The sequence below is a fragment of the Neopelma chrysocephalum genome, unplaced genomic scaffold (genome assembly GCF_003984885.1).
Source record: "Neopelma chrysocephalum unplaced genomic scaffold, ASM398488v2 Primary Assembly neopelma1_24, whole genome shotgun sequence".
NCBI classification, from domain to species: Eukaryota; Metazoa; Chordata; class Aves; order Passeriformes; family Pipridae; genus Neopelma; species Neopelma chrysocephalum.
In genome coordinates this window covers 23,961,966-23,989,926 of record NW_020897693.1, presented here as the reverse complement: position 1 = coordinate 23,989,926, position 27,961 = coordinate 23,961,966, and the positions used below count along the sequence as shown (strand labels likewise).

General features: G+C 44.7%; 1 protein-coding gene across 3 annotated transcripts; it reads right to left on the bottom strand.

The window, feature by feature from the left end:
- Window positions 1–148: 148 nt before the first annotated feature.
- BMF (Bcl2 modifying factor) lies at window positions 149–26,437 on the bottom strand. 3 transcript variants are annotated; one of them, XM_027708665.1, is made up of 6 exons: window positions 26,364–26,437; window positions 24,916–25,080; window positions 23,679–23,999; window positions 22,579–22,742; window positions 8,575–8,672; window positions 149–379 (listed from the first exon to the last, which is right to left on the bottom strand). In XM_027708665.1, the coding sequence occupies exons 3-6, from the start codon at window positions 23,992–23,994 to the stop codon at window positions 328–330; spliced, it is 630 nt and encodes a 209-aa protein (XP_027564466.1). In that variant the 5' UTR covers window positions 23,995–23,999; window positions 24,916–25,080; window positions 26,364–26,437; the 3' UTR covers window positions 149–327. The 3 variants fall into 3 exon arrangements, with proteins under 3 accessions (XP_027564466.1, XP_027564477.1, XP_027564485.1); XM_027708676.1 differs by lacking the exon at window positions 24,916–25,080 and having other exon boundaries at window positions 26,364–26,424; XM_027708684.1 differs by lacking the exons at window positions 149–379; window positions 8,575–8,672 and adding an exon at window positions 17,411–17,993.
- Between the last annotated feature and the right edge of the window lie 1,524 nt (window positions 26,438–27,961).

The window sequence follows — 27,961 nt, the reverse complement described above, 5'->3', positions numbered from 1 at the left end:
ACAGGGTCATCTCCAGCCATAGTGGGTGGATGTTTGGTTTATAGCACTGAGGTTAAGAGTGAAAGCGTGTGACTAAGAGCAGAAAACAGAGGAGTCTTTGTATACATCAAGAGCCCTCAGGCAAAACAGAGAGAAGGAGAATGCTGACACAGACTTTAATGGAGAAAGAAAAGAGTCCATTATGAACGTTACAGAGAACATAATTCATTTAAGAGAAATCAAGATTTAAAGGACTTACAGAGAGGAATATGAATACTGATGTCAGTGCGTCATGCCTGGTGGTTTGTTGTCAGACTTCATACGTGTGTTAGGGTACCATGCATCATGTCAGGTGGAAGACAACTCGCTACCAGAAACTATTGTCCGCTCTGTTAGATTCCTGTTGGAAGCAGGTTTCTTTCAGTTCAACCTTTCAACAGGAACCAGCGATATGAACAATGAAACAGTTGCAGCTCTTGCACTTTAACACCAACCTCCCAAATCTGTAAAAAATTGCTTTCAGGATGCTTTTTCCTTCTCTATCCCCATCTCTCCATAAACAGAAATGGGGGTGGGGGGTGCGAGCAAAAGAAGGAAATGGGGCTGTATCTTATCTGAATTACTCAGGTATGAGAGCACAAGGAGAAAGCTGCTTAGTAGAGCTGCTTCCAAGCTTGCATATACCTTGCAGAGACTGAGGACCAGCACATTTACTGCATCGAAAAACAATATTATGAGTGCTTGAAAAATATTCCCCAATCCATACACCACAGTGGCTTCTAAACTTCAGCAGCCGGAGTCATGAAAATAGAGTGCTTTGTGCAGTAGCTTGCGCAACTAAGGAACTTTCTCGTCCTCAGAGTGCTTTATTATTTTTAACGAGACAGGCTGAGCACTTCTTGATAAACATTTTTTCCTTGAAGCAGTAATCCTACTTAAACTTTTTACCTTATCCCTACAGCATACAGCTAGGAAGTTAATAACAAAACTAATTTTCTCTTAAAGTGCTAGTCATGTTAGTACAGAAAGTGAGGGGCCATGGCTGGAAATAAATTGAAAGTGCCCTGTTAGCATGCAGGCTTAGTATTTTAAGAAAAAAAGCTTTTCTAAAGCACATTTTCTAGGATATCCAGTTTCTTTCAAACTACACACACAAAAAAAATGGTATTAATGTTGGAATAGGAATGTTCCAGCCTATAGTGTTTGGTCCTGATGCCTAACCCTGAAAATGTTTCCATTTTCCTAAGTCTATTTTGTCACAGGTGAGCGACAGACAGCAGGTTATGATAGAGCCAAACCAAAGAGCCAAGATTAATCTGGGAGATCTCAAAGGAAGGGAGACTGTCCATACATCTGTGCACTTGCCTTTGCTTTGAGCAAGGTGCAATGCATCTGGGGTAGCACTACAAACCATTCCTTTTTTAAAAGCCATTCTTCTCTTTGGTACAAGAATTATTAAAGCTTTTAAGAGTGAGAGTTTAATTAATGGTGAGAATTTAACCACATGAAAATGAGGAAATTCAGAGCCAAGCCTGCCATCTAAGTCAATCTCATGTCTGTCCCCTCGTATCAGGGTGTTACAACAGCCTCTTTCATGGTCACATGAGGCTGGCCAGGGGACACACTTCTCACTACATCTAATACAATGAAAAGAAAAACTGTCTTTTTCCCCCTGTGGTCTTAGATGCACATGTGGCTTTTCATACCATACACATCATGTGTTCTTGGAATGAAAGGCCCTTTTGTAACATGCACACACCAGCCAAGGCAACTTAACATCGGGTAGGATTGTTAACTCAGTTCCCTAAAGCCTCCCATGAACACTGTGGCAGCATTGCACTGGAGGAGGAATGTGGTTGAAGAATTTGACCAGCTATATTATAAATAATTCATGATACACACATCACCATTGCTGCTCCACCCAGGTTAACTACTGTTACTTAATGGCGGTGGGTTTTCCTTATAGGAACAGAGGAAAACTTAAGGACGGGCCTGAAGATTACCAAAACACGTGTCTTGCTGTGCCTGGGATGGCTGAGACATTCTCATAGCCGTGTTTGAAGGAGTCATTACCACTCTACAAGCACTCTCAAAGCCATGACCACCTTCCTCTGCTGCCTTTACGTCAGAAGACCAGTGAGAACCATACTTCTTTAGTAGGATTACCAAGCAATGAGTGTTTATTCTCAAGGCCTCAATGCCTTTGAATGTACCTGCGTAGGCAGTAGGAAAGCAGTCATCAAAGTTCACATTTTGCAAATCTGAAGGACGCACCTCATGTATGTCTTAACAAGAGCTTCCTGAATTGAAGCAGCAAGTTAACCGTGCAACTCCAAGGAGCAGCAGTTCTCTGTCCAAGCATGGGAATATATCTTCTTGAAAGACTATTTTATAAATCAAATTATGCCCTAGGAGAGCAGTCCAATCTGGAAAGGAAATCTTGTCTTTGTTGCAGGGCTTATTATTAGGGTGCACATAAAATGATCTATCAGATATTTTCAAAGTTGAACAACACAAATTGTATCACTGATTTGGATAACTCCAGAATGGGCTGGCTGTGTAAATGCCCTCCATCCATAAGAAAATAAAACAAAGAACACAGACAAAGAATTTAACAATTTTATTAAAAATTGTACCAGTTATTAGAAAAAAAAATCCAAGTATTAAAGTATTAAAAAGCACCAAAGAAGAAAGCACAAAGCAAATATACTGCACAGATACAAAACCAAAAGGAGCTCTGCCCAGTCACCATTGGTACAGGCAGGAGTCCTGGAGGCACACAACCAGAATAAACAAAATGCTACATTCTCACTGGGTCTCAGTCCATGGCAAAGAAGGTGTGTGCACTTCAGGACTAATCCAGACAGAAATCTCACAGGAGAGCATTGGGTTTACTTCTGCAGCAGGACAGTATCATATTCTGGTGAATATCAGAAGTCATGGGGAAACCCTTCATCGAGGCGAAGTTTACTAAGTACATTGCAAATTCTAGCTCACCTTACCCTTTTTGTTTTCCAGATGAAGGACTCTCAAGCCTTTTTTTTTTTTTTTAAAGTATCCCACCAAAGTAGAAAAGACATGAGGCATGAATGAAGAAAAGGCATGAAAGAAGAGGGAAGAAAATGTGAATTCATATTTCACAATATTTTCATCAGTGAATTTCACCTAGAAACATGGGAGATTGTACTACATACCATTGAAGAGAACAGAAGAGATACACGATTAATTTAACCAAAAAAATCCCCATCATCTACATACCCAAACTCAAATTTAGTGGCAGGATTTTCAAATGCACACAGTGGAAACAGTGGAAACATACAAATCCCTCGGGTTATTTTGAAATTTCCCTTTTACAAGCCCAACTTCTGACATGTATATAAGGAGATCCTGACAATGTTGTTTTTCCAACGCACCAGTCTCTCCCCATTTTGTCATCAAATACTTCTTTCACAATAGTCTGATCAAAAACTGAGCTGAGGAATCTGTGATGATGCTCTCCTGGAGCTGTGTCCACAAACTGGGGAGACTCCTTTAGATTTAAGAATAACTTTATACATGCAAAATTTCCATAATAGATTTTAAAAACAGTTTAAGAATCTACCCTTCCCACCCCTCCATTCCCCAAAGGCAGCACAGAGTCTGAAGACAGAACTGAAACATGGCTTTAAAAAACAGCCCACAGACATTAGGTTTTGCTTCCCAGAAACCAACTTCCAGCATGGGATTCACAGGAAGAGACCCTCCTTTCTGTGGCTAAGGGGGAAGGTGAGGCACGTGGAAGAAAGACGGGCTAGGGGATGTCAGACTGCATTCAGTTCAAGAACACACACCCACACACATGCGCGCACACACACAATTACATTCCAGTGCATTGATGTGTTTGGTCTTTTCTGCTTTTCCTGGTGGAGAAGAACTGAGCTGTGTAACACCTGCGTGAACACATGCAAACCAAAGAAACAGAGACCACTGAAGTCTTTAGGAACTGTAAAAGATTGTCCTAGGACCTTTCATCAATTCCTTGAGGTATTTCTTCTTGCTAAAACAAAGGCAACAGGTAGGCATTTTTGCAAATGATCACAAATGCCAGTTTGAAAAACGGACTCTTTTGAAAGACATTATTAAAACCTTTGTAGTCAAATTATGCTAATACTCAATAATGGTTGGTTCATGTGCAGAGCTCCCATGAATATGAATGGGCATTCTATGGTTCTTTTACTTACAATCCCGCAGTAAATACCGCTGGCAAAACAAGGCAAGACCTCCACAAATCTGCATTCTCCTTTGATTCTAGCACTTATACTGAGTGCTTTCTCTATTTTTCCCTTTACATACCACACCATTCAGCATGTCACAGTCTCACCATTCCCACAAGTTCAGCAGAGATATGGGACAGGACCAGCAGTGGAAGGGTGGAATTAATTGTAGAGTTGACAGGGCCACTTTGCAATAACTGCCTCAAGTAATTTTGCTTTTTCTTTAAAAAAAAAGCAACCTTTCTCCCTAGTCTACTAATGGTCAGAATCTGCTGTTTCCCAAAAGAATGCCAAGTGCCGCACCGAATGAAGTTCCACCTTGGGTACAGCTCCAGTGACTGCCATGGAGCAACTCCAGCACTGCAGTAACCTCACGTGCACACATTGCCCATATCCAGGCTTGAGAGGACAAAGTAAACAGCCAATAGAAAGAAAGATGCCTTTGCATCACCCTTTCTACATCAAGAAAGATTAGGTTCCTCGCCTCTATTCTCTTGTTGATACACAGTTCCAAAACAAAGGATGATACGGAAGTTTCTTTCAGAACTCCTCAAACAAGAGTTTAGCCAACAAATATTTAATAACAACCAGCTATTTAAACTGAGATATGTGATCAGTTATGCAGGAATTCAGTGCTACCAGGGATTATCAGCACCTTGAGAGAAGGCTGCAGCCCTACACAGATCCATCAGCAATCCTTTCCATGCAATTTCATCCTCTCCCCTGCCTTTGTTGTATCCTATTTGCAGCAGTTTGCAGCTATCCCTGGGCAGTCACTTTGTGATTACTGGCTCAGCTTTCAAGAACTGCAGGAAACAAAAGTAAAGCTAACTATTCTCTACTAGCACCAGGCTCGCAGGATCCTGGAATGGGCAGGCTACAAGATTTTCAAAAGGGTGGGCAGTTGGGAAGGGATAGGAAGAATGGTATCCCTCAAGGAAAGAGAGGTGAGGTCTGAAGCCATTTTGGAGATCTGGGGAAGGGAAGCAAGATATTTCAAGGCTGCTGGTACCATCAACAGCAGATCAAGCTTTTCTTAAGAACTGTTCATTAAAATAGGCATTTGTTTTAGAAGAAAGATCCAACTCTTTTTTCTAAATTGTTAGACTGTAGTTTTACAGCACAGAGAGAAACTGTGTCCCATTCTTTTCACCAAAACAAACTAATACCTAAAAACCTCAGCATAATCGTTCACCAACAGGATATAAACCATGTTCTTTGGAACTGTTTCCCCAAATAATTGACATATGTCCATGGCCACCCTGCAATAGCTACTCTGCAGGCAAGATCTCCTCAGTGGGTGCTCAAGAGGCCTTATAATAACAAAGAATGGGTGACACATACATGGGTGCTGTGCATCTGTGTATTTTTTGATAAATGTGTGAAATTTTCCCACTATTTTCTCAAGTAGGTGAGACTGTAAGTATGAAGTAGTTGCTTTTCCATATCTGAATAACCAGCCTGCCCCTCCAAATCTACACGAAGCAAAGTAAGACTTTTGGGTTGACAGAGCATACTTCCTTTCTCCAAGATATGCAGATATGAAATATAATTAAAATATATTATCAGTGGTTGTAAATCTCTGGCACCAGTAACCAACACGCATATTGCAGGAAGTTGGCCTTTGTCTAGCATTAGCTCTATGTCTCCAATGAAGTATTGTTGTTCAAGTAGATTTTAACTTGAGACCCTGGCATGACCAATTTTGATAAGTCTGTTGTTGCAATGGGAAATATGGACTGGCAAAGATGTATCTTTCCCCGAGCCAAATGACTCTATTGAAGCAGGCAGCCTGACTGAGGAACCATTTCAGGTACTTGTTTCTCCATGTTAAGAGTCTTGCCCTAGATAAACTGGTTGGGTCACAAGAACAGAAAGCACCAGTACCAGACCTATCTTTCCAGCTTACTCATCCAGAAGACAGGCCTTATTGGCCTGTTTGGCCGTCAAGTCAAGGCAGAGGGGAAGGGGAAAGCTCACAATGGTTTTTAAGTGTCAGAAGCAGTTGCTGAATTTTTATAGTTTGCAGGGCTGTTATGATGTAGCATTGACTGTTCCTGATAAAGGGGTCCTGGCAACCAGTGGAAAAATGCAAGCATCACATCCTAGGGCATGCCATGCAGGGAGGCAGCATTGCTACATTGCTTCCTGAGCCTCTGCACTCCTGCCTCTTAAAGATCTTCTCATTTAAGAGTCTTCTCCTTAACATTCAGCTCCTCAGGAGTCCCTAGTTCAGTCTGTGCTTGCACTACCCCTCAGGCTTTCCCCACCATTTAAGTCCTCTTTCTCCAATGACCAGCGTTTACATCAAGCAGACTGTGCAAAGCAAGGTATGGAAAGCCTCGTCTCTGTCAACATGGGCAGAGAGTGGCTTCCACACTGCTGCAGCAAAGTCAGCAACAGCGATCACTTAGATCACTCCGGGTAACTCTGTAGTGCACATGCTTAAAGAAACAACACAAAACCAAAAACAATACCCCGCTAAAAAATCCTCCCACCCTCCCTCTCCATAAAACCCACCCCACAAAATATTACTTGAGATTCATTTACATGAATTATTAACCATCATGGACAAACATATTACTCTAGCTCTAGCTAGAAAAATAACATAAAAGGAGAAAAAAAAGTTTTTCTCACATAAACTCTCCTTTTGTTGAAAGAGAGTGCCTGTGAGTATATGAAAGTGAAAAAGGCTTAGGGACCTCTTTCAGAGAGCTAAAGTACATTTTGCCACAGTAGAGCAGGATGCAAATCAAGAGAATAGGGCTGGGAGAGAGGGAGAAGGTCCAAATTTAACTCTGTTCAGCAAACTGTTACCAGACACTACAGTGCAATGATAAGATTACACAACTACTAGAGAAAGCATGAATTAGAGAAGAATATGCAGAGAGGGGTGGAGAAGGAAAGAGTATGTGCAAGTAAACTACTCTTCCGTACAGTAATGCTTATTTTTCAGAGTGGACCAAGAGCAGAAGAATTTCTCAACACCTGCAGTCGACATTTGTAACACAGCTGAAAAGCCATTCTCTGGACAGCTCTGCCTCACGCTGCCCGTATCATCTGAGATGTAGAACAAGGTGCAGTGGCAATATGGAAATGGTCCAAAAAAAAAAAACTGTATTGCTTTTCTGTTTGCGTTTTACCCTAGTTGTCACTGGGTTTGTGAACTAAATATATTTAAGGCTACAGAAAAGTAGCTATCAATATTTAAGGCTACTTCCTTTTGGTAGGTTAATTTCCCTGTGCTGGTCCAATAGTGTCAGCCATATGGACAAACTTCTGAGTGCATACAAACTGGGAACTGCTAGAAGATCTCCCTTGAAGTAATATTACTGCTGCTAGTCAATAGATGCCTACAGCAGCCTCCAAGCACTGCATAGAGTAATGGACAGATTGCTTGTACAGTGTACATATCAGACTAGATGCTAATTAATTTCCCTGTCAAATCCTGAAGCAAAACCATTGGATGCCTGGGATCTAAGCCTTCCTGATCAACCACATTACAGTAAAAGAAAAGAAAGACAAAACAAAATAAACACCCATCATAAAACTAGTAAAAACATATACATTAGCACTGTAGAAGAATGACACTTGTGTCATGTTACATGGTTTTTGGCTTCATGCTGGCTCATGGGCACTGAGAACACTGAACTGGAAGCAAACAGTGACAGAAACTACTAGTGAACAGCAACTCCAGGAAGGTTTCATTTTTTCTATTGATGGCAATAACAAAGAACAACTTCATGTGAGAGAGCTGCAACTGGTGCCCAATGGAATGACTGAAGAGGTCAGATTTCTTTGTGATTTTCTCTCACAGAGGGTGAAATGAAATAAACAGTGACCAATGAAGAAAACAAGCAACCCCATGGATTTAAGCTACCTGAATGCTTTTCATTGCTAAAAATGTGGAGGCATTGAGCATCTCTGCTCTGAAAGATACCCAAAGTACATTTAGTCATCAATCCCAGGCATCATTTTTAACTAGCATCATTTTTAACTAGCAGCCAAAATGACACTCCTGCACTTTACCATCACCTAATACACAGGGCAGAGGAAGCCTCCCTTGCACAGAGGTCACCGGTGCGGGGAACCAGCAGCAAGCTTTACCAAACACACCCACATTCTGGCTTTCCTTTGACAGTGTTGGACAAGAGCTCCCTGCCTTGCAAGGCAGACAGCAGCAAAGAAGAGTCCATAAAAACACCCAAACTTGAAGACGAGTATCAGAAAGTCAGAGTCCTCACATCCGGCCGGCGGTGTGCAATGTCTCGCCCCCGAATCAGTGTTTGTTCAGTGCTCCCTGCAGACTGGATGCGGCCTGAAACAGGCGGGCGAAGCTCACCTCTGCCCAGCGTGGTTCCTGTTCGCCTCCGTGTTTAAGGCCAAGTTGTGTAGGAAGAGAAAAAGCTGCCACCACACTTGATTTCTGTTCTGCTGATGCTGTAGACAAGAACAGTTGGAGCAAGGTTATTTATATTTCTAAAATTGCAACATACCACTTCTCTTTTCCAATAACAACTCAGTTACACTTTTCAAGAGCAGACACTTTAATCCCATCAGCATAACAAGGGGGTGCAGCGAAGGATGAGGGGAGAGAGGGAAATGATAAGTTCTCCAGAAATAATTGTAGCTCTAACATTACAAAAAGAAAAGAGCAGACCTTTATGCATTGTGCACAAGAGGATTAAACTTTTTTTTGCTTGTAGGATTTTGCAGAGTTTAGCCAAGTGCTGTTTTTAATCAGATTGGCTTCTGAGCCTTTCAAAAGCCCCAGCTGCATGAACAAACAACCTTTTTTTTTTTTTTTTAAAAAAAAAACCCCCCTTCACCCCGAAAGTAAAAAAAAAGAAAAAAATATAACTGGTGATCCATCTGTAAGTGATTTGACACCGTGAAGGTCAAAGGGTTAATCTTCAATTTAAACCACACTGCTGAGACAGCAAAACTCTGATTTCATCTAGTACAAGAAAACACATTCGTGCACACACACACTCTCCACCCTCCCCCCACCACATTTTCCTTCCCAGCATCTCCAAGATAATACTGCCCTTTTTATAGCCACTTTTGACAGTAAGCCATAAATAATCAGCCTTGGAGCCCTTTCCTACTGACTGGAGCCAATTAAACCTTAAGCAAGAACATACTTGAAAACACACAAAAACCCAAAACCAAGAGGTTATTTCAGGTCCCATTGTCAAGGAAGAAACATGGGAGTTGAGTTTCAGGGGACACCAGACTATATAATGCAGCTTTGGGACAGGGACACTGCTCCTCCTTTTGTTATAGTAATAACCCCTGCAAAAGTGGCCTTGATTATACCCCCACCTTCCTGCACTTTAATGGCATCTCATACAAACAGGTGGGTTTCTCTTTACATTGCCCAGCCTGGGATACTATTTCACCTCAATAACCAACCCTCTGTTAGAAGTCAGTCTTCATTTACTCATCCAGAATTCCATATTTGCTAAGCAGACATGATAATTTCTGGAAAACAAAACAAACCAGCCCAAATCTCCACCCCCTCTCTCCCCTCCCCAATCCCCAGCAGAAAAGGAAACAGAAGACTGGCTTCCAACAACTTAGTCTCAGTACAGAGAAGTTCATAAAAGAGCACTGAAGCACATTATATGAACAAGATGTTTCATCTCAGCTTAGCCCAACAGGGCAGAACAACACGGTTGCATGGCATTTTTTACATTAATGCTTTAGAATTTTAAGATTTTTAGCTTTCTGTAGATTTTAATGTAGCCGTAGTTTTCTTTCACTTTAGACTTACTTTCTCACAGTTTGTGTGCCACATTCCTGAAGCTTCCGTTTAACCATCTTTTAACCCTCTTTTCAAGACAACAGATTTTTAGCAAGAACATTCCATTGGGACATGCACCTGGACTGAAATAACAAGAGATATGGTAGACAAAACAAGATAGAAGACTCAAGACCCTTGGAGGGACTCCAGTGGGGCAGTTCTAGGGTGGTACCAGGGCAAAAGGGGTCTTAGGATTGGATGTCCCCATTAGATATGATAATTAGTAAAAGATATAAAAGTGTAAGAACTCTGTATGTAGGCGCACCTTTGTACTCCGTGAGCCAGGCAGCCTTCATTAAAAGAGCTGCTCTCTATCTTATCTATACCTAATATTGTTTGGAGAATTTTTTCCTCCCATTTTAGGCAACAACATAATCACAAATAAGAAAAAGTTGAAATTGAGAGTTGGTGTACTGGAGATGTGTCAGCTCTTCAAAGCCCTCCCAAACAGTCATTAAATTATGTTCGTATTTCAGCCTGAGTAGATCTGTGCCATTTAAATCAGAAGCACATACAAAACAGGCTTCAGAAAACCTGTATTCATCTTGCATCTTAGCAGTGGGTCATTATTCTTACCCTCAAGACTTAACAGTGGATGTAGAAGAAATGGATTTAGAAGAGTTTACACAGATCCCATCACACATTTCAACAGCACTGCATTCGGAGCATAACCCAGAGACAGTGGCTCTAGAGCCTGCTATCACCTGTTTCAAAGTAACCAGCCCTGGGTTCAATCAGTCCTGACTGCCCAGGCATTTCTAGGCTTACAGGTGAAAACAATCTTTTATAAACTATCCCCTAGGGCTAAGTTAAAAAAACCCCCACCCAAATTGATCTCAAAAAGCAAGATGTTTTCTGTTTTGTTACTGGTGTCTCAGTTTGACCAGGTTTGTCCTTCCTCATCAAACTTCAGAGATTCTTCTCGTCCTCCTCCATACAGCCACACTCCTCCATACAGCCACGCTCCCAAACCTGCTCAAACATGCACATGGAACCACAATGTCCCTATGACATCTAGATATCATGTTTTTATCATGCTATTACAGCTAAGGCAGACTGCTCCTTGGGGTAGGATGACAATGAAGTGGCATGCAAGCATAAAGTTGTATGCTGCAGTTTCCACAAGTAGGGAACTATGCTAGGAGAGCACAGTGGACAAACATACTACAGATGCTCTGAAGACAATTTGCTTTGTCAGATTATTCTATTCTATTGGCAGCCAAGAGGATAAAGAAGTGTCTTATAGAGACTTAGTAAGGGAAATGCAAAAGGATGTTTAAAAATTGGTACAGAAATCCTAAAGTTGAAATATACCTCAGCCTCAGCTTCACTGGTGGGCCCTCTTTAATGGAAACTCTCATGGAATTTTATAAAGCAGATTAATTTGGAGGCAGACAAGAGCAGTGCTGATCTGGCATGTACAACTTCAACTATTCCACACTGTTGGGAGGCAAACACATGTAAGAACTCCCATATTAATGTCCCACTTCATGTAGGAGGCCGCTTTGTGCTTTTAACAGTTTTCCAAATATTCTGTCTCCTCCAAATTCTTCATCACCTCAGGAGAAAAGGATTACTTGCTCTTTGCAGGGATAGGTAAAGGACACCATGTTCTGGAAAACACAGTGGAATGACTGAGCTCATACTCCTCCCATTTTTTTGAAGAGGAGAAGCTTTCTGAGGAAGGTATTGGGTTTTGTTTTTATTTCGTAAATAAGAGTTTTAGAGCTGTACTTTTAGACAGATTACAGACCTGAAGGATAACCAATGGGATGTGGTATGACAAATAGTGAGAAAAACTCTAATATGTTTTTTAGTTCATGTGCTATTGTGATTATTTCACTGCCTCTTGAAGCCACTTTTTTGTACAGCATTTTTGTCCTTTTCCAGTTAAAAGTGTTTCCCATATTTGCTTAATATGGGAATATTAATATGCTTAATATGCTGAAAGAGATTTCCATGCAAGAGCAGAATAGGAAGTACTTTACCCTTGTTTTCCCCTGCTTATAAGAAGCATAACATCTCAAATAACTTTTTGAAGGACTTTGACACCATTAATTTTGTTTTGAAGTGAAAAAATAAAGCACGAGACTGAGGGCAGCTTTCCAGGTTTTATTCCTATACCTAGGGCTTGCTTGTATTTCTATGAGTCCATATTCAGTCAGCATTTCCTTCCACAGTACTGTGATCCTATACACACTTTCACTGGCCCACTGAAGCAGCCCACTCACACTGTCCTCTCTTTATAGCAGTGCAGGAAAGTGAACTAGAGCCGGACAACAATTAAGGCCAGAAATAATCTGATAAATAAATTGCCTTTACTATTGAACACGTCATCCTAATCCATGGCATTGTGTAGTCAGGTTGATGCTTGTGCCAGGACAACAGAAAGGTGGCTTGTGAAGAGGAGCAAGATGGGACTACTTGCCTCAGCAGCAAGCCTAGCCAATGGGGTTTAGAGTTATGGCTTCACTTCTGGGGTGATCTGCTTTCGGTGGTACTAATTCAATATGGGACAAGAACCACAAAATGGAAATGGCAGATGTTTTTTGCAGTAAACAATTTATGGAAAGAAATAAAAAATGTCCATTTCACAAGTTTCTGCATCTTTTCCCCAGACACGCCTCTGCCAAGATCAAAATTCTCAAATATTTCAAGACTGAGGGTTTTTTGGTGTTACCAGGAAGGACAGAAAACCAAGAAGACTGATTCCATTAATTTAGTAACTATTTTTTTTTATAGGTGATATGTTTCAAGACATTTTTTAAAGACTCATAACTATTGCAACACTGGTGTATAATTTCCCTAAGCTTCACTATGCCAACTTGTCCTTTATCAAAATAATTCAGTCCTCAGAGTCACTATTGCACAAAAGTATCAGGGATGAACAGTTTGTCACCTCCATGCAGTCGTGACAAAATGACCCTTTTGTGGCTCCCTTCCCAAGAAGGAAAGAAGCCCCTTTTGCCCTCTTTACTAACTGTAACTAAAGAAGACTAGACTTGTGAATACAGTAAGTCAACACAAAGCTGGAAACACATAAAACCATTTCCTATTGCAGCTGCTGCTTTTTAAAGGGGATATCCTTAAGAGACTGTCTGTCTGAAGCATTAACATGAATGCTTCAATGAGTCACAAGGAAAGGCCATTTTACAGGAAAAATGTCCTCTGCAGCAACAGTACACATTAGTGAAGCCTATTCCATGAACTGTGTTGAACCAAAAGCCAGAATACTGGCAAACAAGCACAAAAAAACATGCAAGACTTTTACTGGAAGCAAATGAAAGAGGGACATGAGTGACCTGACATTTATTCCCTCCCCTAATTAATTCCTAATACAGGTTCCACACTGTAAGCATACAGATATATATCTCCCAAATGGCACCCAGACATCAAAACCTTTTTACTCCTGCTGCGCCCTTGCACGTGGTGATCAAGGGAAGATCAGGACAGGTTATGCACCCCAAAGAAAATACTGTTCCTCTGACACAGCTCTGTGCATCCTTGAGCATAAATGTTTAAAGATGAGTAAGATTTACTTTTCCACCTGATACATATATGCCATTAATATCCCTACTTAAAAACGTAAAGAATATGTTCATCATATACACGTTGTATGTGGGTCTGGTAGATTTTTATCACATAAACAGCAGGGTACCTGTCTACCCTCTTGATGTCACGGGAAGCTTCTGACTTTGCTTCATAGCTTCCAGATGGTTAAGGGTCATATTCTGATCCCATCTTAACTAGAAGAATTAATACGGTCATAATGGCACTATTAGAGCAAAAGAAGAATAATAGCATGTGTGTACATAAAAACACCATTCTTCCTTTAATGACTAATACAAGTATTAGCAACAAGTTGCTGGGATTTTATTTATTCACTGAATAAAAAAATACTTGCACACTGGGAGCAGTTGCTGACTAATCTCCAAAGGCTGTTTTGGCTGCCAGGTGGCTGGAGGCATATTGTGCTACCAAAATATATGCTTTAGCTTAGAAAGACTAAAAAGTCACAGTCCCCAAAGCAACAGAGGTTACAGAAGGTGTCCCCCACTGGAGCGAGAAATGCAGGCCAGTGAAAGTCAAATACAAATCTTTCCAGCTGTGATTCCTAATGACCAAAAAATAATGCATGTGTAAAAACTACAAGGAAAAAAAATGAGACAGTAACAGAGGAAAAAAAATGAAAGAGGAGCTTAGGGGCATGATTTCTTGTGGTGACACAGAGAGGAGGATGAGAGATCTTCCTTGGGGATCTGCACCTTTCTGGCTTGCAATAGCTCTTACATGGGACTAAATTTGTGGTAGAAGGAGGTGTCATCTCAAGTACTGCTTCCTTTCTCATGAGCCTCCATCAGACTTTGCATCAAGATAAGCAACACATGTGTTTATGGAGAGAGGATATAGAGGACCGGGTGCTGCAGAAGGGATATGGGGCACAGGAGACCCCCAAAACCCATTTATGGGCTGCCCAGCCCAAGCACAAGGGGCAGCACGAATTCCTGCTGAGGCGCTGGGTCTGAGCAGCAAACGGCGACGGCTGTTGCCCCAAACCTGCTGCCGGCACAGCTGCGCAGGTGAGCCCTTTCTCAACTTTCTTGTAGTTCAAAAACAAACATGCAGCCACTCGCGCTTTCCTCTCCGGAGCGGGCAGGAAGGGGAAGCAGACAGCCGCCATGGTAACAGCCAGCTGACGGCAACCTGGGAAGGGCAACCATCGGCCACCGCGTTCCCAGGCCCCCGGGCCTTCCCCTCCTGCCCCTCCCCCGGGGGGGGGAGCGCTGGCTTATTTTCCACAAATACCGTAAATAAGGGACCTGCATTTCCACAGAGCCGTACCTGATACCACTTTCTACCTGTGGTATGAGGTCCGGGGGGATTCGCCCCTATGTTCTGGGGGTGTGTGTGAGGGTGCTGGAAGAGATGCCAAGGAGAGGACACCTCACACCCCCCAGCGACGGCCGGCAGCAGCAAGAGCGGGCGGGTTTGTTGACTCAGCCTGCATATGATGGGGCAGAGCTGTTCCACAGCCCACCGCATCCATCCCCTGCCCTGCACGGGCCGCGGGACCCACTGACCTGTGTTTGGCATCCGTTTCCTCGCCAGCAGAAGGGAGGTGCTCCCAAAACTGTTCACTGCTGCGGAGACCCCCCCTAGTGATTAAAGTCTGCCTCGGGGTTTGGTTAAAATAACACTTTAAAAGTTTTTACAGGAAAAATATCCTGGCGCGGGGGGGAAGGAAGGGGGCGCGGGGCCGCCCGGCTGCGCGGGGAGGCGACGGGAGGGCAGGTGCAGGGCTGGCGCCTGCGGGCAGCGCAGCCTCTCGTCAGCAGTGGCGATGACTCAGAGGCTAAATTTAGCGAGCGATATAAACACAGCCGCCGAGCGCAAACACGGCCCGGCCGGGCCCTCGCACGCACCGCCCGCTCCTCCTCGCGCCGGCCTCCGGGGCCCGCTGGCCCTCGGGGGGCTCCAGCCCAGGGTCAGCACCTCCTCAGGTCAGCCATGTACCAGGGAAAACCTAACTTAGGTTAACAGGAGTTGCCTCACTACTTTTCTTTTTGGATCACTATTTGTTCTGCTGTGGTCCGGTCCTTTGAAATTAGCAAGGGTAGCTATCGAGGAGAAACAAAAAAAAAAACCAAATGGAGACTATAAAAGGCTGGCGGGACATTCCTCCTCAATGGCTTGAAACAAAGGAGGACTCTGCACTTGGGCACTTGCTTTCCTGCTTTTCCACCGTAAAATTTAATTGAGTAAAATACAAACACACACTCCTCACCATAAATAATCAGTCCAAACATCTCATCATCCCCCTCGGAGTTGGCACTATCTTAATAAGATCAACCAACCTAAGCCGAGGACTGGAGGCAGAACAACTGGGTTCCAATGAGCAATCTTTACACGATCTCAATCAAGTTATAACCTGCATTTTCTAGTGTCCCACACTAAAAAAGAAGTGGGGTATTACTGCAATTCCTTCTTAATTGAAAAATAATTTCTCAGCTGTCACACTGCTACAAGGGCAAAGCATGTTACCACTGTCACAGCCGGCAAAGTGCTCTGAGAGCTGAGGAAAGGCAAAAGAGCCTGTGGAGACTACAGGGGTTGTACTGGAGAAACATCAGCACTGAACACTAATGTCACTGCACTGATGTTAGAAATACTGCAAAACCATTCACCTGTGCTGTCCTGGAGAACTGTTTTGTGCTCTTTATTGTGGGCAGTCCTGGTCTTTTGAGGTTGTGGCCCCACTGCCTGAAGACAGCGCAGTTTTGTGTCTGGCAGGGTGAAGGATTCACGGTGCACCACTGCATAGAGCTTGCAGGGCTCTCCTGCCACCCAGCTCCCTTATGCTCTGCCCACTTCCTCTACCAGAGCTAGGCAGGAAGTTTTGCTTTTTAACATTATCCCCTATTTTAAGCAGGAACAAACCCATAATATATTTAAATCTCTTGTCAGCTGAAAGCATAGAGAAGAAAGCTAGATTAGGCTGATGCAAAAGTTTTGTGGTTTTTATTTAACTGATACACAGTGGTTGTATGTGACTTGCATCAAGAGTTTGCATAGCCCAGCCTCCAACAGCAGCATTACATGGCTGCCTGAGGAAAAGCTGAGGGCAAGTACATGCAATAGGTCCCCCTAATACTCTTTCAGCATCTAACTAGTTTGAGCTTAGGACTTCCCGAGTCAGATCTGGTTTCTGTTTATTTAATGTCTGCTTCAGTGGCCATAAACTTGTCTCGATTCCCCTTGAACCCAGATAAAGCACTGGGATGCACAATATGCCTTGACAAGGAACTCCACAGAGCTACCTGTTGCATGAAAAAAAATATTTCATTTACTTTGAACTGGCTCCTACTAGCTTGACTTGATTTTTCCTAGTTCTTGTACTGGGAGAAGTTGGTCTATCCATCTCCTTCATGTCACTTTTGATTTCTGTTTAATATTGCTTCCCTCTTGTGTCTTTTTTTGGGCTTAGCAGTCCTAGCCCATTTTTTCATTTTTCATGTGGAAGTTCCATCATCCTTCTTGGCTTTCTCTGAACCTTTTCAGAGATGCAGTTCTGCTGCATCATTTTTGGAAGAAGAAAAGCAGAATTGCATGTAACATTTGAGATATGGGAGAAACATGGATTTATACAGTGGCATAACTATGTACTTTTCTCAGTTTCTTAACATAGCAAAGAATACCATTTCAGATCAGATGTGAAAGGGTTCAGCAAGTTTCTGTTAACCTAAATGTCAAGTAATCAGCTCCACAGGCAGCAGGATTTCTGAACGGGTGCTAGGCAAGGGGCAATAGGTTGTTGTATCATTTGTATCCATAGGGGAAGGTGCACTTCCAAGCCCACCTCTTCCTTCATTGTTATTGGTCAAAATGAAAAAAAGAAAAAAAGAAAAAAGAATGAAAATTTAACAACATTAGGCAAAAAAAATGTCTCCACTTCCTCATCTCAAGTTTCTGACACCACTGACCATAAGAATTCTTCTTCCCCCTATGGCAACCTCCTTTCCTCAAGCCTAGGATTCCAGTTCTATAGCCCGCGAGAACTTTGTTTTACATCTCAGTCTTCCCAACCTCACACTCACTCTACCCCCTGCCCTCTAAACCAGGCTCACTCCCTTCAGGAGTTCACTCCCTCACCATGCTCCTGCATCCTCAGCTGGAGATTCAAGTCCTGCACTGATAGGCAATGCGCAGAAAGCAGAGCTGAAGAGGTGACTCACTGCTGTGCACAGCAGCAGCAGGGACCAGCAAGCACCAGCCAGCTGGGAAGATCCTGAAACATACTGACCTGCTAGGGAAACAAAAGACTGAAAACACTTACCCAAGTCTCAAAGAGACTGCAGGTACAAGTAAAGTATGGAGCTTCCGGTGCTACAGGCTCAGCTGCAGGACAGTCTGAGTCTCTGTACTACAGTATTAGGAAACTTTTCTGAAGATTCTTCCTAAAACATAAAGTCATCATAAAGAATGGTCTCCTGCAAACAATACCAGTGTAAAAAAAGCAACTGTTAAAAATTCCATGGTTGTCCCTTAATAAACAATGAAGAAAAGCCTGATGAAGTTTGCGATAAATGATGCACATGTAGCACTGTGCGCCCACTCTCTCATGCCAATGACTTTCTGAAAAGAGACACAGACTCCTGTTGCATAAGCAGAAGTATCTCAGAGGGGACTTTGATAACTCTCATGAGAGACAGAGGAGAAAAAATATGCAAATTGTAACAGGTTTCACTTTCAAAGGAAAATAACATTTCCTCCTGGACATTTTCATTGTCATTAGCTTGAGGCAAACAGGTACATGCCTAGTTGTCTGCCCACAGCCAGTATGGATGCAGGCATTTGTGTTCCACAGGCTGCTCAAGCCTGTTGCAGCAATGGTGAGAATTATTTGCTGAACCAACTGGGGAATTCAGAGAAACAAACTTTTCTATAGCTAGATCCACAGAGGCTTTTTGAGCATGGTCAGCATATCCAAATCAACTGCAGGATTCCTGATGTGTTGGAAAGGGGCTTTGTTGTTGTTTGTAATGCACTTATTTACTCAAGAAAGCTCAGCTCTGATTCAGCATCTGGTTCTCATTGAGGCTCAGCTTTTTTTAAACCGAGCTTTCCAGATGGGTTGACTGAAGCACAAGGAGGTCAAGAGACTTGTCTGAGGTCATACAGCAAGTCAGTGGCTCTGCTTGGATCTGAGCCCAGAACTGTTCAAGGCTACCACTCCTTGGCTCTTAAAGAGACAATTTTATCCCCTGTGAAGTGATCTTATCTCCATGAAGAAGAGATGCAATAAAAGCAGTCCCCTCAAAGCTGCAGCCTGCTTAAAAAGAGTTATTTTATTTGGAAAAAAGCTGTAGCATTCCAGTGTCTCAATGGAGCAAGTCAAACTGAAGGGGTGTGATACTGATATACAGTGTCATCCACCCCACCCCTGTATAGCCCTGTGCTACTCTGGGGTGGCTTTACGCTGCCGCTGTCGCTGTCCCTGATTGTCTACTCACATCCCAGCTAGCAGCGCATAATTTCGTGAAATACACTGTTGGTTCAGCACAGATTGAAGCCCCTCCTCAAGGCAAGGAAACTGAAGTTCACTCAGGACCTGCTCAGGACCTGAAGCAGAGCCCAAGCACTTGTTGCCACAGCCTGGGCATATGGGGCGTGGGCAGCACATCTCAGCCAACCAACCAGCAGATCCCCTAAACTCAGCTCTGTTCTCCATAATCTCAGAGTACAGTCTTTAAGCTCAGCCACAGACTGGGCTACAGCAAGCAGTTCACAGGCAAAGGCACACTTGCTTCAAACCAAGAAGGAGGTGGGAGGTCCTGGGTTCTCCTGAAGAAAACACGGCTTGGCTCTAGCTTAGTTTTCCAGGGGCAGGGTGAAAAAAGTACAACAGGGGAACTTTGCCAGAAGCAACACAGCTTCAATCAGGTAAGAGGTAGTAAAGAACTCAAGAAAACACAGATGACTCTCGCATGTCATTCTGCAGAACTTTTGCAAACTGGATCAACCTGTAACAGGCTCTGCTACTTAGGAACACAGAGGGTTGCTCAAGCCCCTCTTACAATAAATTCAGCATCTTAAGGAGATAAAAGCCACAGAGTTCTAGGGAATGTTGTGTTATTGCTCTAGACTGTTCTAAAGATGAAAAAGCCAGGTTTTAAACTACTTTTTTCTGTTTAACATATTAATAGGAAATGAAACCCTGAAAATGGTGTACATGCCAAAAGCAAGCATAGGTGCAGCCAACTTTCTTATTCTTACGAAATGCATACCCAAGAATCTTTTGTATAGCCAAGAACCACAGAATAAATACCATTTAGCTCCAGAAGCCCAGGGAAGAGATAACAGTGACTCTCCAGGGTTCCCAGGGTGGGATGGGGTTAGACCATGCATGCAGCTGAGTCCAATGACAACTCAGTGACGTCAACCTCAGCAGCTATTGCCTGCTCAGTTTCTCTCTCAGCCAGGGATGTACATTAACCAGCAAGTTTTGTGTCAACACAGACTTGCTGCTGCAGCAGGAGAATGGGGGCCATACCTGAACTGCTGGAGAATCTCACAGAACTCAAGAGCCATGAGAGTGCAACTCTTGAGCTAACTGGATGCACTATTCCAATACTAAAAGTCTTTCCTAACTCCCACTGAAAGGGCACACATGTTTTCTTTTCCCAGGTTCACAGATAAGATGTTTTGTAGGCTCCAAAAAGAGGCACAGCTTGTTGAAAACCAGCTTGCTTTCTCTCAGAACTTCACAAGACCACACTGGTGTGACTAACTTTGTGGTATTTAAATCTGATTCAAGACACCACTCTGGAAAGTTGGTTTTGACCAAATGTTTGAGACAAGCTGGAACAGGGCATCTAAATCAGAGATTAGTTTCACAGCAAGATAAACGACAGCCCAGTTTTTCATGTCTCAGAGGCTTCCCCTTCCAAACCACAGCACATTGTGAACCAGTCACGTGTCTCCAGGGGCAGACCGCTTGCTTCTTCAGCAACGGGCTAGGAAAAGTCATTGCCCACAGGATAGAGGGGCTTCTGCACGGGATCTCTGCCAAAAGCCAAAGGAAATCCTCCATGCAGGGCTGGGAGGGAAGGGATTGGGCATGACAACAAAACACTCCATGGGGAACAGTGCCTTGGACACCAATATGTGGCTCAGCACTCAGTTTTCCTGACAAACAAGAAAGAATCCCTTAACAGATCCAAATACCAAGGCCTATCCCAGGGTCAGACTGTGGATAACCACTGGCTGAACTACTCTGTCCTCAAGTTAAGTTTTCAGGTTGTTTTGGGTTTTTTTCCCTTATGCTTTGTTTTCAAATTCAAATGGCCGAAGGCCCTCGCTCCCGTCCCCTTTACAACTTGTTGCTCTTCCAGTTCAAACAAAGAGCGAAGCCCCTCCTCTGCCGGGCCCCAGGGGCCGGGCCGGGCCGGGCCGCCCAGCGCAGCCGGACGCCTTTGTTTACTACGGCTCCCACACGCCGGGCTGGCCGCCGGCCGTGGCAGCGGGGCCGGGCGGGCACCGGGAGTTCCGGGCCAGCAAAGAGCCCGACCCCGGGCAGCCTTAGTGGGGCCGGCTCGGGTGGGCGCTCCTGGACGCGTTTCCAAGGCACAGACATCAGATATGGACACTCCCCCGAGATGAAAGGGGTCAAGTTACAACCAGTTCCACCAGTTCAGTGCAGGGCTCCTCCGGCGAGATGGTTAAACCTTCCCTTTCCTGTGAGAGCCTGGCGAGGGAGTGGGGTCTGCAGCTATCGCTGGCGAAAAGGCGCCACCGCGGAAAACCCCATTCAACCACAAACAACACGTGTTAAAAATCTCGTGGTAACTCGTTAGTCCTGCAGTTTGCTAAATGACATTCATAGCCCCATCTACATTTCTACAGAGTAATATTCCTTTTACAGTTTGTTTAATCCTCCTGTTATTAGGAGATGAGTCGCAGAATTCCCTTATGTCTCAGATGACACAGAGAGGATCAAACCTTTGCCCAGCCACAAGCCAAATTCTCTGGCCAGGACAGAGATCCTCACTTACCTTTGAGAAGGGCTGCAACAGATTCCACAGTTAACAGAGCAGCAGCTCACTTGGAGTGAGATAAACTTTCTGTCCCACTCTGAAGTCAGCAAAATTTCTTCATATATAAGCAGATACACACTCTCCTTGTTGGGCTTGCATAGAAGTGGCAAACTATTGCCTACTGCCAAACTTCTGCAACCTCTGACCAGCTCTGCATGGGCTGAGATTTCCATTTACTCAACAGGGGAAGGAGGGCAAGGAAGAAAGAATCAGGGATTTTGGGGGTGATGGTTATTTTGTTTCTTTGAATAACAGGGTTTTTCTTTTTTTCTTTTCTTTTTTTTCTTTAAGAAACAAAATCAAGAATCTGGAGTGTGATTTTCAGACCTGATGGCACCTTACAGCTGTCTTTTGTTGTGAGGAAGTTACTCACAAGTCTGAGATGCTAGCTAGGACTGGCTGACAGAGGACCTGCTAGCAAGTCTAGCACAATCTGAATATACTTTATAACATTACATAGAACTACCCTTAGACATCAAGGAGTGTCAGAACAGACTCCAGGTTTCTTGTTATCTCCAAGATGAGGAGCTGACATAAGCCACAGATGACCACTTACTCCACAGAAGAGAAGATGGTGGTGACGAAAGTGGAGAAGAAGAGTAAAAGCTGTAATAGAAAGAAAGGAGGAGATCCCTGGGAAAAGCCTCATAAACCCCACTGCTGATGAACTGGAAGAGCTGGAATAGCAGCAGCTAACACAAAATAGCTACCTTCCCAGGCAGAAAATGGAATCCCACACATTCTCTTCCCTCCACCTTGCCAATCTTTAGGAAGAGCCAGCAACCTAGCATAAGCAAAAATCTATCAGGATACTCCTGCCATTTTATTGCTGATGGCAGTCTGCTACCTGGAAGTACAGCCCACTTAGCTGATACCTGGAGCCAGTCTTCTAGAGTACCACTCTTGGATAGGTAAATTCCCATCTTCCCCTCCAGAGACACCCTACCCTCTGTATGTGGAGCCGGTGGAACTGGTCGGCAATGCACTGCAACTTCCGTGCAATCTGCACCTCAGCACGTGCTTCCTGCTGACCTTCCTGAGGTTCCTCTTGGAGGTGTGGATCCAACCCAAAGCCAGCTGGAGGGACATGTAAACGGTAACCAGCATTCCCTACAAAGCAGAGATCAGAAGAGTAATTCGTCCAGTGCGAAGATTACCTTTTCTACTCAGTACGCTTCATGTAGGAAAGAGCTGCACATAATCCTAAATTTTTGACTCATGTTAAAGTCCAGTTCCTGAAACCCAAACAATGACTGTGTGCCGTAATCATGCAGTAAAACATTTGCTCAGCTTTTAAATAGACTTATATAGATTAAGCAGAGCATTGTGTTGCTTCCCATAGTGAAATGGGTGGCAGGATCTTACAATTGGTTCTTTTTCCTTGTTTATAGTTCAGTCAAGTCCTTGGGTTTTTTTGATGACAGTTTTGCAGGTTTAGATGATCTCTGCCTCAAGCTGTCTCCTCTTAGAGGTTGCAATATCTTTTCTCTCATACTTTTCTCAGTTTTCTGGCATTTAGTGGTACTGATTTGAATTAAAGCTGAATTGGATACACAAAACTGAATGGTGTTGCCTCAGTTGCTAGTAAAATACTGCATGGACATGCTATTTATTCACCAACTTTAACTCTGGTAAAGAGCCTAAAAGCTCTAACTTTTTGCATTTCCTTCTTTCCACTGAAAACTTCTAGGAGTCTTCCTGTGCAGATGAGACCAGTAGTAGTTAAAAAATGTAGGCAAATTGTAGGATATAAGGTACAGTGAGCACTTTAACATCTAGCAGTAAAATCAAATCTGATAAAATAAAGTCAAAAAGCGAAAGAGAGGGAATATCAAAGACAGCAGAAGCAATGAGCAAGTGCCTGGTTCCTGCAGTGGACAAGCAAAGGTAAGAAAATAAGTTGTCTTTCTTGAGGGAGTTGGACCAAAGCAAAATAATTTCAGTCCTTTAATAACATGCCCTAATGAAAGAAACCTTGCTTGATTGGGGAAATGCTAAAGGGACAGTTTCCTTGCTGCAAAGCTAGTGACACTGGAGTGCTCTTACCATAGAAGAGTCTCCGTGGCTCTTCAGTGACTCCACAAGGCAACATAACATCCTGACTGGAAGAGGACGGGCTGAGTGTTTGAGTTGCCTTGTCCTGCTGCTCAGGATGCCTGATACCGGGACCACAGCAGTGTGTGAGGGGGAATAGTTGAAACCTCCCCAGAAGGCAGCTGTAGGACTGGTTCTGTGTGAAAAAGCCAGTTGCAGTCATCTCACCAGGCTGACCTGCAAGTCCAAAGTCATCAGAGTGAAACACGTCATCGTCCAGCCCATCCAGGCTAGAATAGTCCTCTTCCAGGTAGCTGGGGCGATCCATTGCTCCTGCAATAAAGGGACATTTGAGGAAACAGCTAAGACACAGCAAGAATGCTGTCCAGGAGATAATGCCTTCTGCTCCAACAATAAAACACAACTGTTTTTACCACACCTCCCTCCCAGTGCTGCCCATCTGCATGAGCAGGAGAGGTGAGTGACTTTGTGGTGAACGCCAGAAGTCCTCAAGTGCTGGGCCAGAGAGAGACAAAGTTCACACATGTAACAGTCCACTGACAGCTCTAATTCTACAAGTGCTCACAGGTAGGTAGCCAACCCCCAACCGCTCAGCACATGGAAACTGAAAAGACATTGTTTTAAAAGGCAACCCCAATCCTTCCAAAAGCCCTGTGGCCAGTCAGCTTCTTTGGGGTCTGCTTTGATTTAGCCTGCTGTATTTGAACTTTATGGTATATACCCCATTCACTTTTTCCTGCCTATTGGTTATTGAAGAAGAACTCTTGTAATCACAAGGCTGCAAGGCCCGATTTTTAACAAAACTCAGTGGTTGCAAAACTCGAGAGCTGGCAAAGCCATTTCTGTGAAGCTCTCCATTACTTGTCCCAGTGAGAGCCAACTTTCCTTTCAACTTCTCATTTCTTCCCTTAGCTCCACTTAAGACATGTCCCAAACTTGGCAAGGCAGTCACTTCATTACCCCTCTTACCCTCAAGCCTACATGCACTGTCACTGGAGTGGTTCACCCTACTACTAAAGAAAACCATTGCTGGTCTCAGTGTTTAAAGCAGGACTTCTGTAGTTGCCACAGTAAACATTCCTGAGCTCTGTTACAGTACAGAGTTGGACAAATATGGTGGAGGGGAAAAACCCCCATAAGCCCTAAATCACTATTTAAGAGTTCTTTGCAAACATAAAGCAATTAGAAGCAGAATTACCAAAAATGCCACAAGTCCCTTTACTGTTACCTGTGCATCTAACCCAATTGGAAGACAGACTCCTAAGAGATCCATCTCCAGGATTTCCACCCAGTTCCAAACAAGGCAGTGAAATTCAACTCTTCATGTCTCTTCCTTTGCTCTGGTTTGCGAAGCATTTAACAGAATGGAAGACTAGCAAGAGGAATTTCAGGCCTGAAGGAGACATTAATAATAATTTTATAAGGATGTGTTCAGCGCTGCCCTTGGTGCTCCCATCTCCTCCCAGGTGAGCAGCACTCAGGACACCAGTACTCTAGAGGAGACAAAAGGACTGAGCAGTGCAAGAACTATTTGTGTAGGGCTCTAACTTGGGGGCACTATGGTTATTTAAGTTGCTGCATCTCAGCAGTTCACTCAGCTGAGCGACAACTCCCAAAAATGTGTCTTGAGAGCAGAACAAGTACCAGCCCCACAGTTGGTCCAGCTCTGCGGGATGACAGCAGTGGCACAGCACTCATAGCATTCTCATCCATGGCTTAAAGAAGCATACCGAAAGGAGTTACGGGCCCCAAGAGGCAGTCATGGATGATCATCTGTCAGACCCGCTGGGATACGGCAATTCTTCAAAGAAAGTGCAGCAAAGGCACAGAGCAAACACTGAACAAAAGAGGGTTTAGAGAGCAAGAAGTTTAACTCAACCTCCTGCAATACAGTCCGACCTTTTTTGAAGAGCTCCTCGGAAATGCCGAAGAGAGAATGCCGAGGCAGCGTGAAGGATAACTCATCCTACAACTCACTGAAACTCCTTCCACTCCCTCCAAACGCAGCTCACGCCGGGAACCGCGGACACTGGACAGCTCGGGTTCCGGGGCTCTGCCCGACGGCGGGCGCACGGGCACGGGAGCTCGCGCGTCCCCGGCGCCGTGTCCGACCCACGGCGCTTCCTTGCCCGAGCCAGCGGCCAAACCCCGCGGGCCGGGGCCGCCGCACGCGCGCGCTGACAGGCGGCGGGCCGGGAGCGGAGGGAGGGCTTAGCGCACACGTGCGTGCCAGCGTCCCAAAACAAAGCTGGCCGGCCTCGCTTCGACACCGCCGGCCGCCCTCAACTCCTCCCCGCCCGGGCTCCAGCCTCGCAGATGTGTCCCCGGCCAAGAGATTTAAACGCGGCTCCTTCGGGCAGCGCCGCGGGACGAGACACCCGAGCCCTGCGGGACGGCCCGGGAGGGGCAGCGCTGCCTGCAGAATCAGCCACCGCCTGCATCAGCAAATCGCTGCCTTCCCGGTGCCAGCCGAGCTCATTCCCAGCCCGCCCGCTCCCTCCTTCTCCTCGCTTCCCCGCAGGCGCGGGACTCCGGGCAGGACCGGCCGGGCGGGAGATTGCCCCGAGGCGAACCTCCTTCCCTGTCACGATCGCGCCCGGCCTCGGCGCCGCGCTGACCGGAGACCTGGCTCAGAGCGGCCGGCCCCAGTGGCGAACGGGCTTCCTGGGCACTCACCGAGAATCGGGACGGGCGTCCCGCGGGGACGGGGCGTCGCGGGAGCCGCGGCCGCCGCCTCCTCACGGCCAAAGTGCGGCCGGCGCCGCCGGGCGCGCCGCGAACAGCTGACGGCGGCCCCGCCCTCCAAGGCGGCCCCGCCCCCGCCCCGCAGCCAATGGGCGCGGAGGGGCGGGGTCGCCGGCGCGCGCGAGCGGCGGGGGCGAAACCGCTCCATCCTGATCCAGGTGGGAGCGGGGAGGGAATCAGTGCCTGTCAGCTCTCAGCGGGACGGAGGCATGGAGCCGGGATCAGACCAGGGGCTGAGCCACCCGCATGCTGGGCTAGTTTTAACTCTGATGGGAGTATGACTCCAGCTAGTTGTCTTCCAACAAAACCCTGATTTCTTGGCTTTAGATGAGTTAGAAAGTTCTCTTTGACTTGTAAAATTTGAATGATGAGGTGTGACGGAGGAGTCCTTCGCAGCATGTCGTGCTTCTTCGTGAAGATGAGTAGCAATACACAGGACTAAAGAATAAACTAATAAAGAAAAATTCTCAATAGCGCTCTCTGTGAAGCCCCTCGATGAGAAGATCAGAAAAAAACCATAAACAAACCCATAAAAAAAGCCAAGCTTCATGCTCCAAACAACAGCTTGGTGCCATTTATCCTTCCTCTCCCACTGATTCATCCCTCACCGAGCTGAGCGAGGCAAAACCTAGGTCCTCGCTGTGCAGCAGCACCCTGTCAGGATGTTTTTAAAACCTACGTAACAAGATCTCTTGGAAGGGAGATTTTAAAACCCAGCTGGCAGCTGAGTAATGTTAATTGCTGTCAAGTCTGCCACACAGTTATTGAGGTTTGTAACTTAAACTCAGGGGAGGGGTTAGATTGGAAACCGATGACTGGCAAGGTGAGGCTAATTACTGTGGTTTCCTTGTATCACATTGTCTTGGCCAGGCTCTGTGAGGCTCTCCAGTTAAATGTTTCAGAGTCACTGTGATTTTGGGTGAGGTATTTACAGTTGCCATTAATAGATTAATAGGCTAGTAATGTTCATTTCCTCCAAGAACCCATTTCTTTATGGTTCTTGTCCAAGCGTTCATTTCTACTCTTTTATTTGCCAGAAGGCTTGAGCCTTTGCTTATTTACAAGAAGATCAGCTCATGTTTGATTTTTACATCACCACCAAGTAAGAAAGCAAAAGGACTCTTTTCTTTCATTTTCAGTAAGGGCCAGGATCCTAAATTAATTTAAGCCTCATTGTCCACTTTTGATAGTCACAGGAGTTCTGAGTAGGAGGTGAGAAGAACGCTATTAAAAAAAAAAAGGCGACCAAAAGCATTCTGTATCTTCAAGATATTTAAATTTTATCACAGTGATGGTCAGGCCCTGGCAAAATTCCAGCTGCTGGAGGGCTATTTCTAATTTGAATGTGTATCACTATAAATAAAAAATGAATGTGCTATGATTCCAGCCACATATGTCTTGCAGACTGAGTAATAATGGCCTGCTGGTTAGGCTCATTAACAGTAAGAACAGTACCTGATTGGCTTTGTTTTCATCTCATTGAGCCACACTTTGTATCCCTAGAGGCTGCATTTTGGGAACTCCTACTG

Excerpts from the sequence above, each read along its gene's own strand:
- BMF (XM_027708665.1), bottom strand. The coding sequence starts at position 23,994 with ATGGATCGCCCCAGCTACCTGGAAGAGGACTATTCTAGCCTGGATGGG. Across the intron at positions 22,743-23,678 it reads GCCACGGAGACTCTTCTATG|GGAATGCTGGTTACCGTTTA; the intron begins GTAAGAGCACTC and ends TCTGCTTTGTAG. Across the intron at positions 8,673-22,578 it reads ACCGGCTCCACATACAGAGG|CATCAGCAGAACAGAAATCA; the intron begins GTAGGGTGTCTC and ends TCTTGTCTACAG.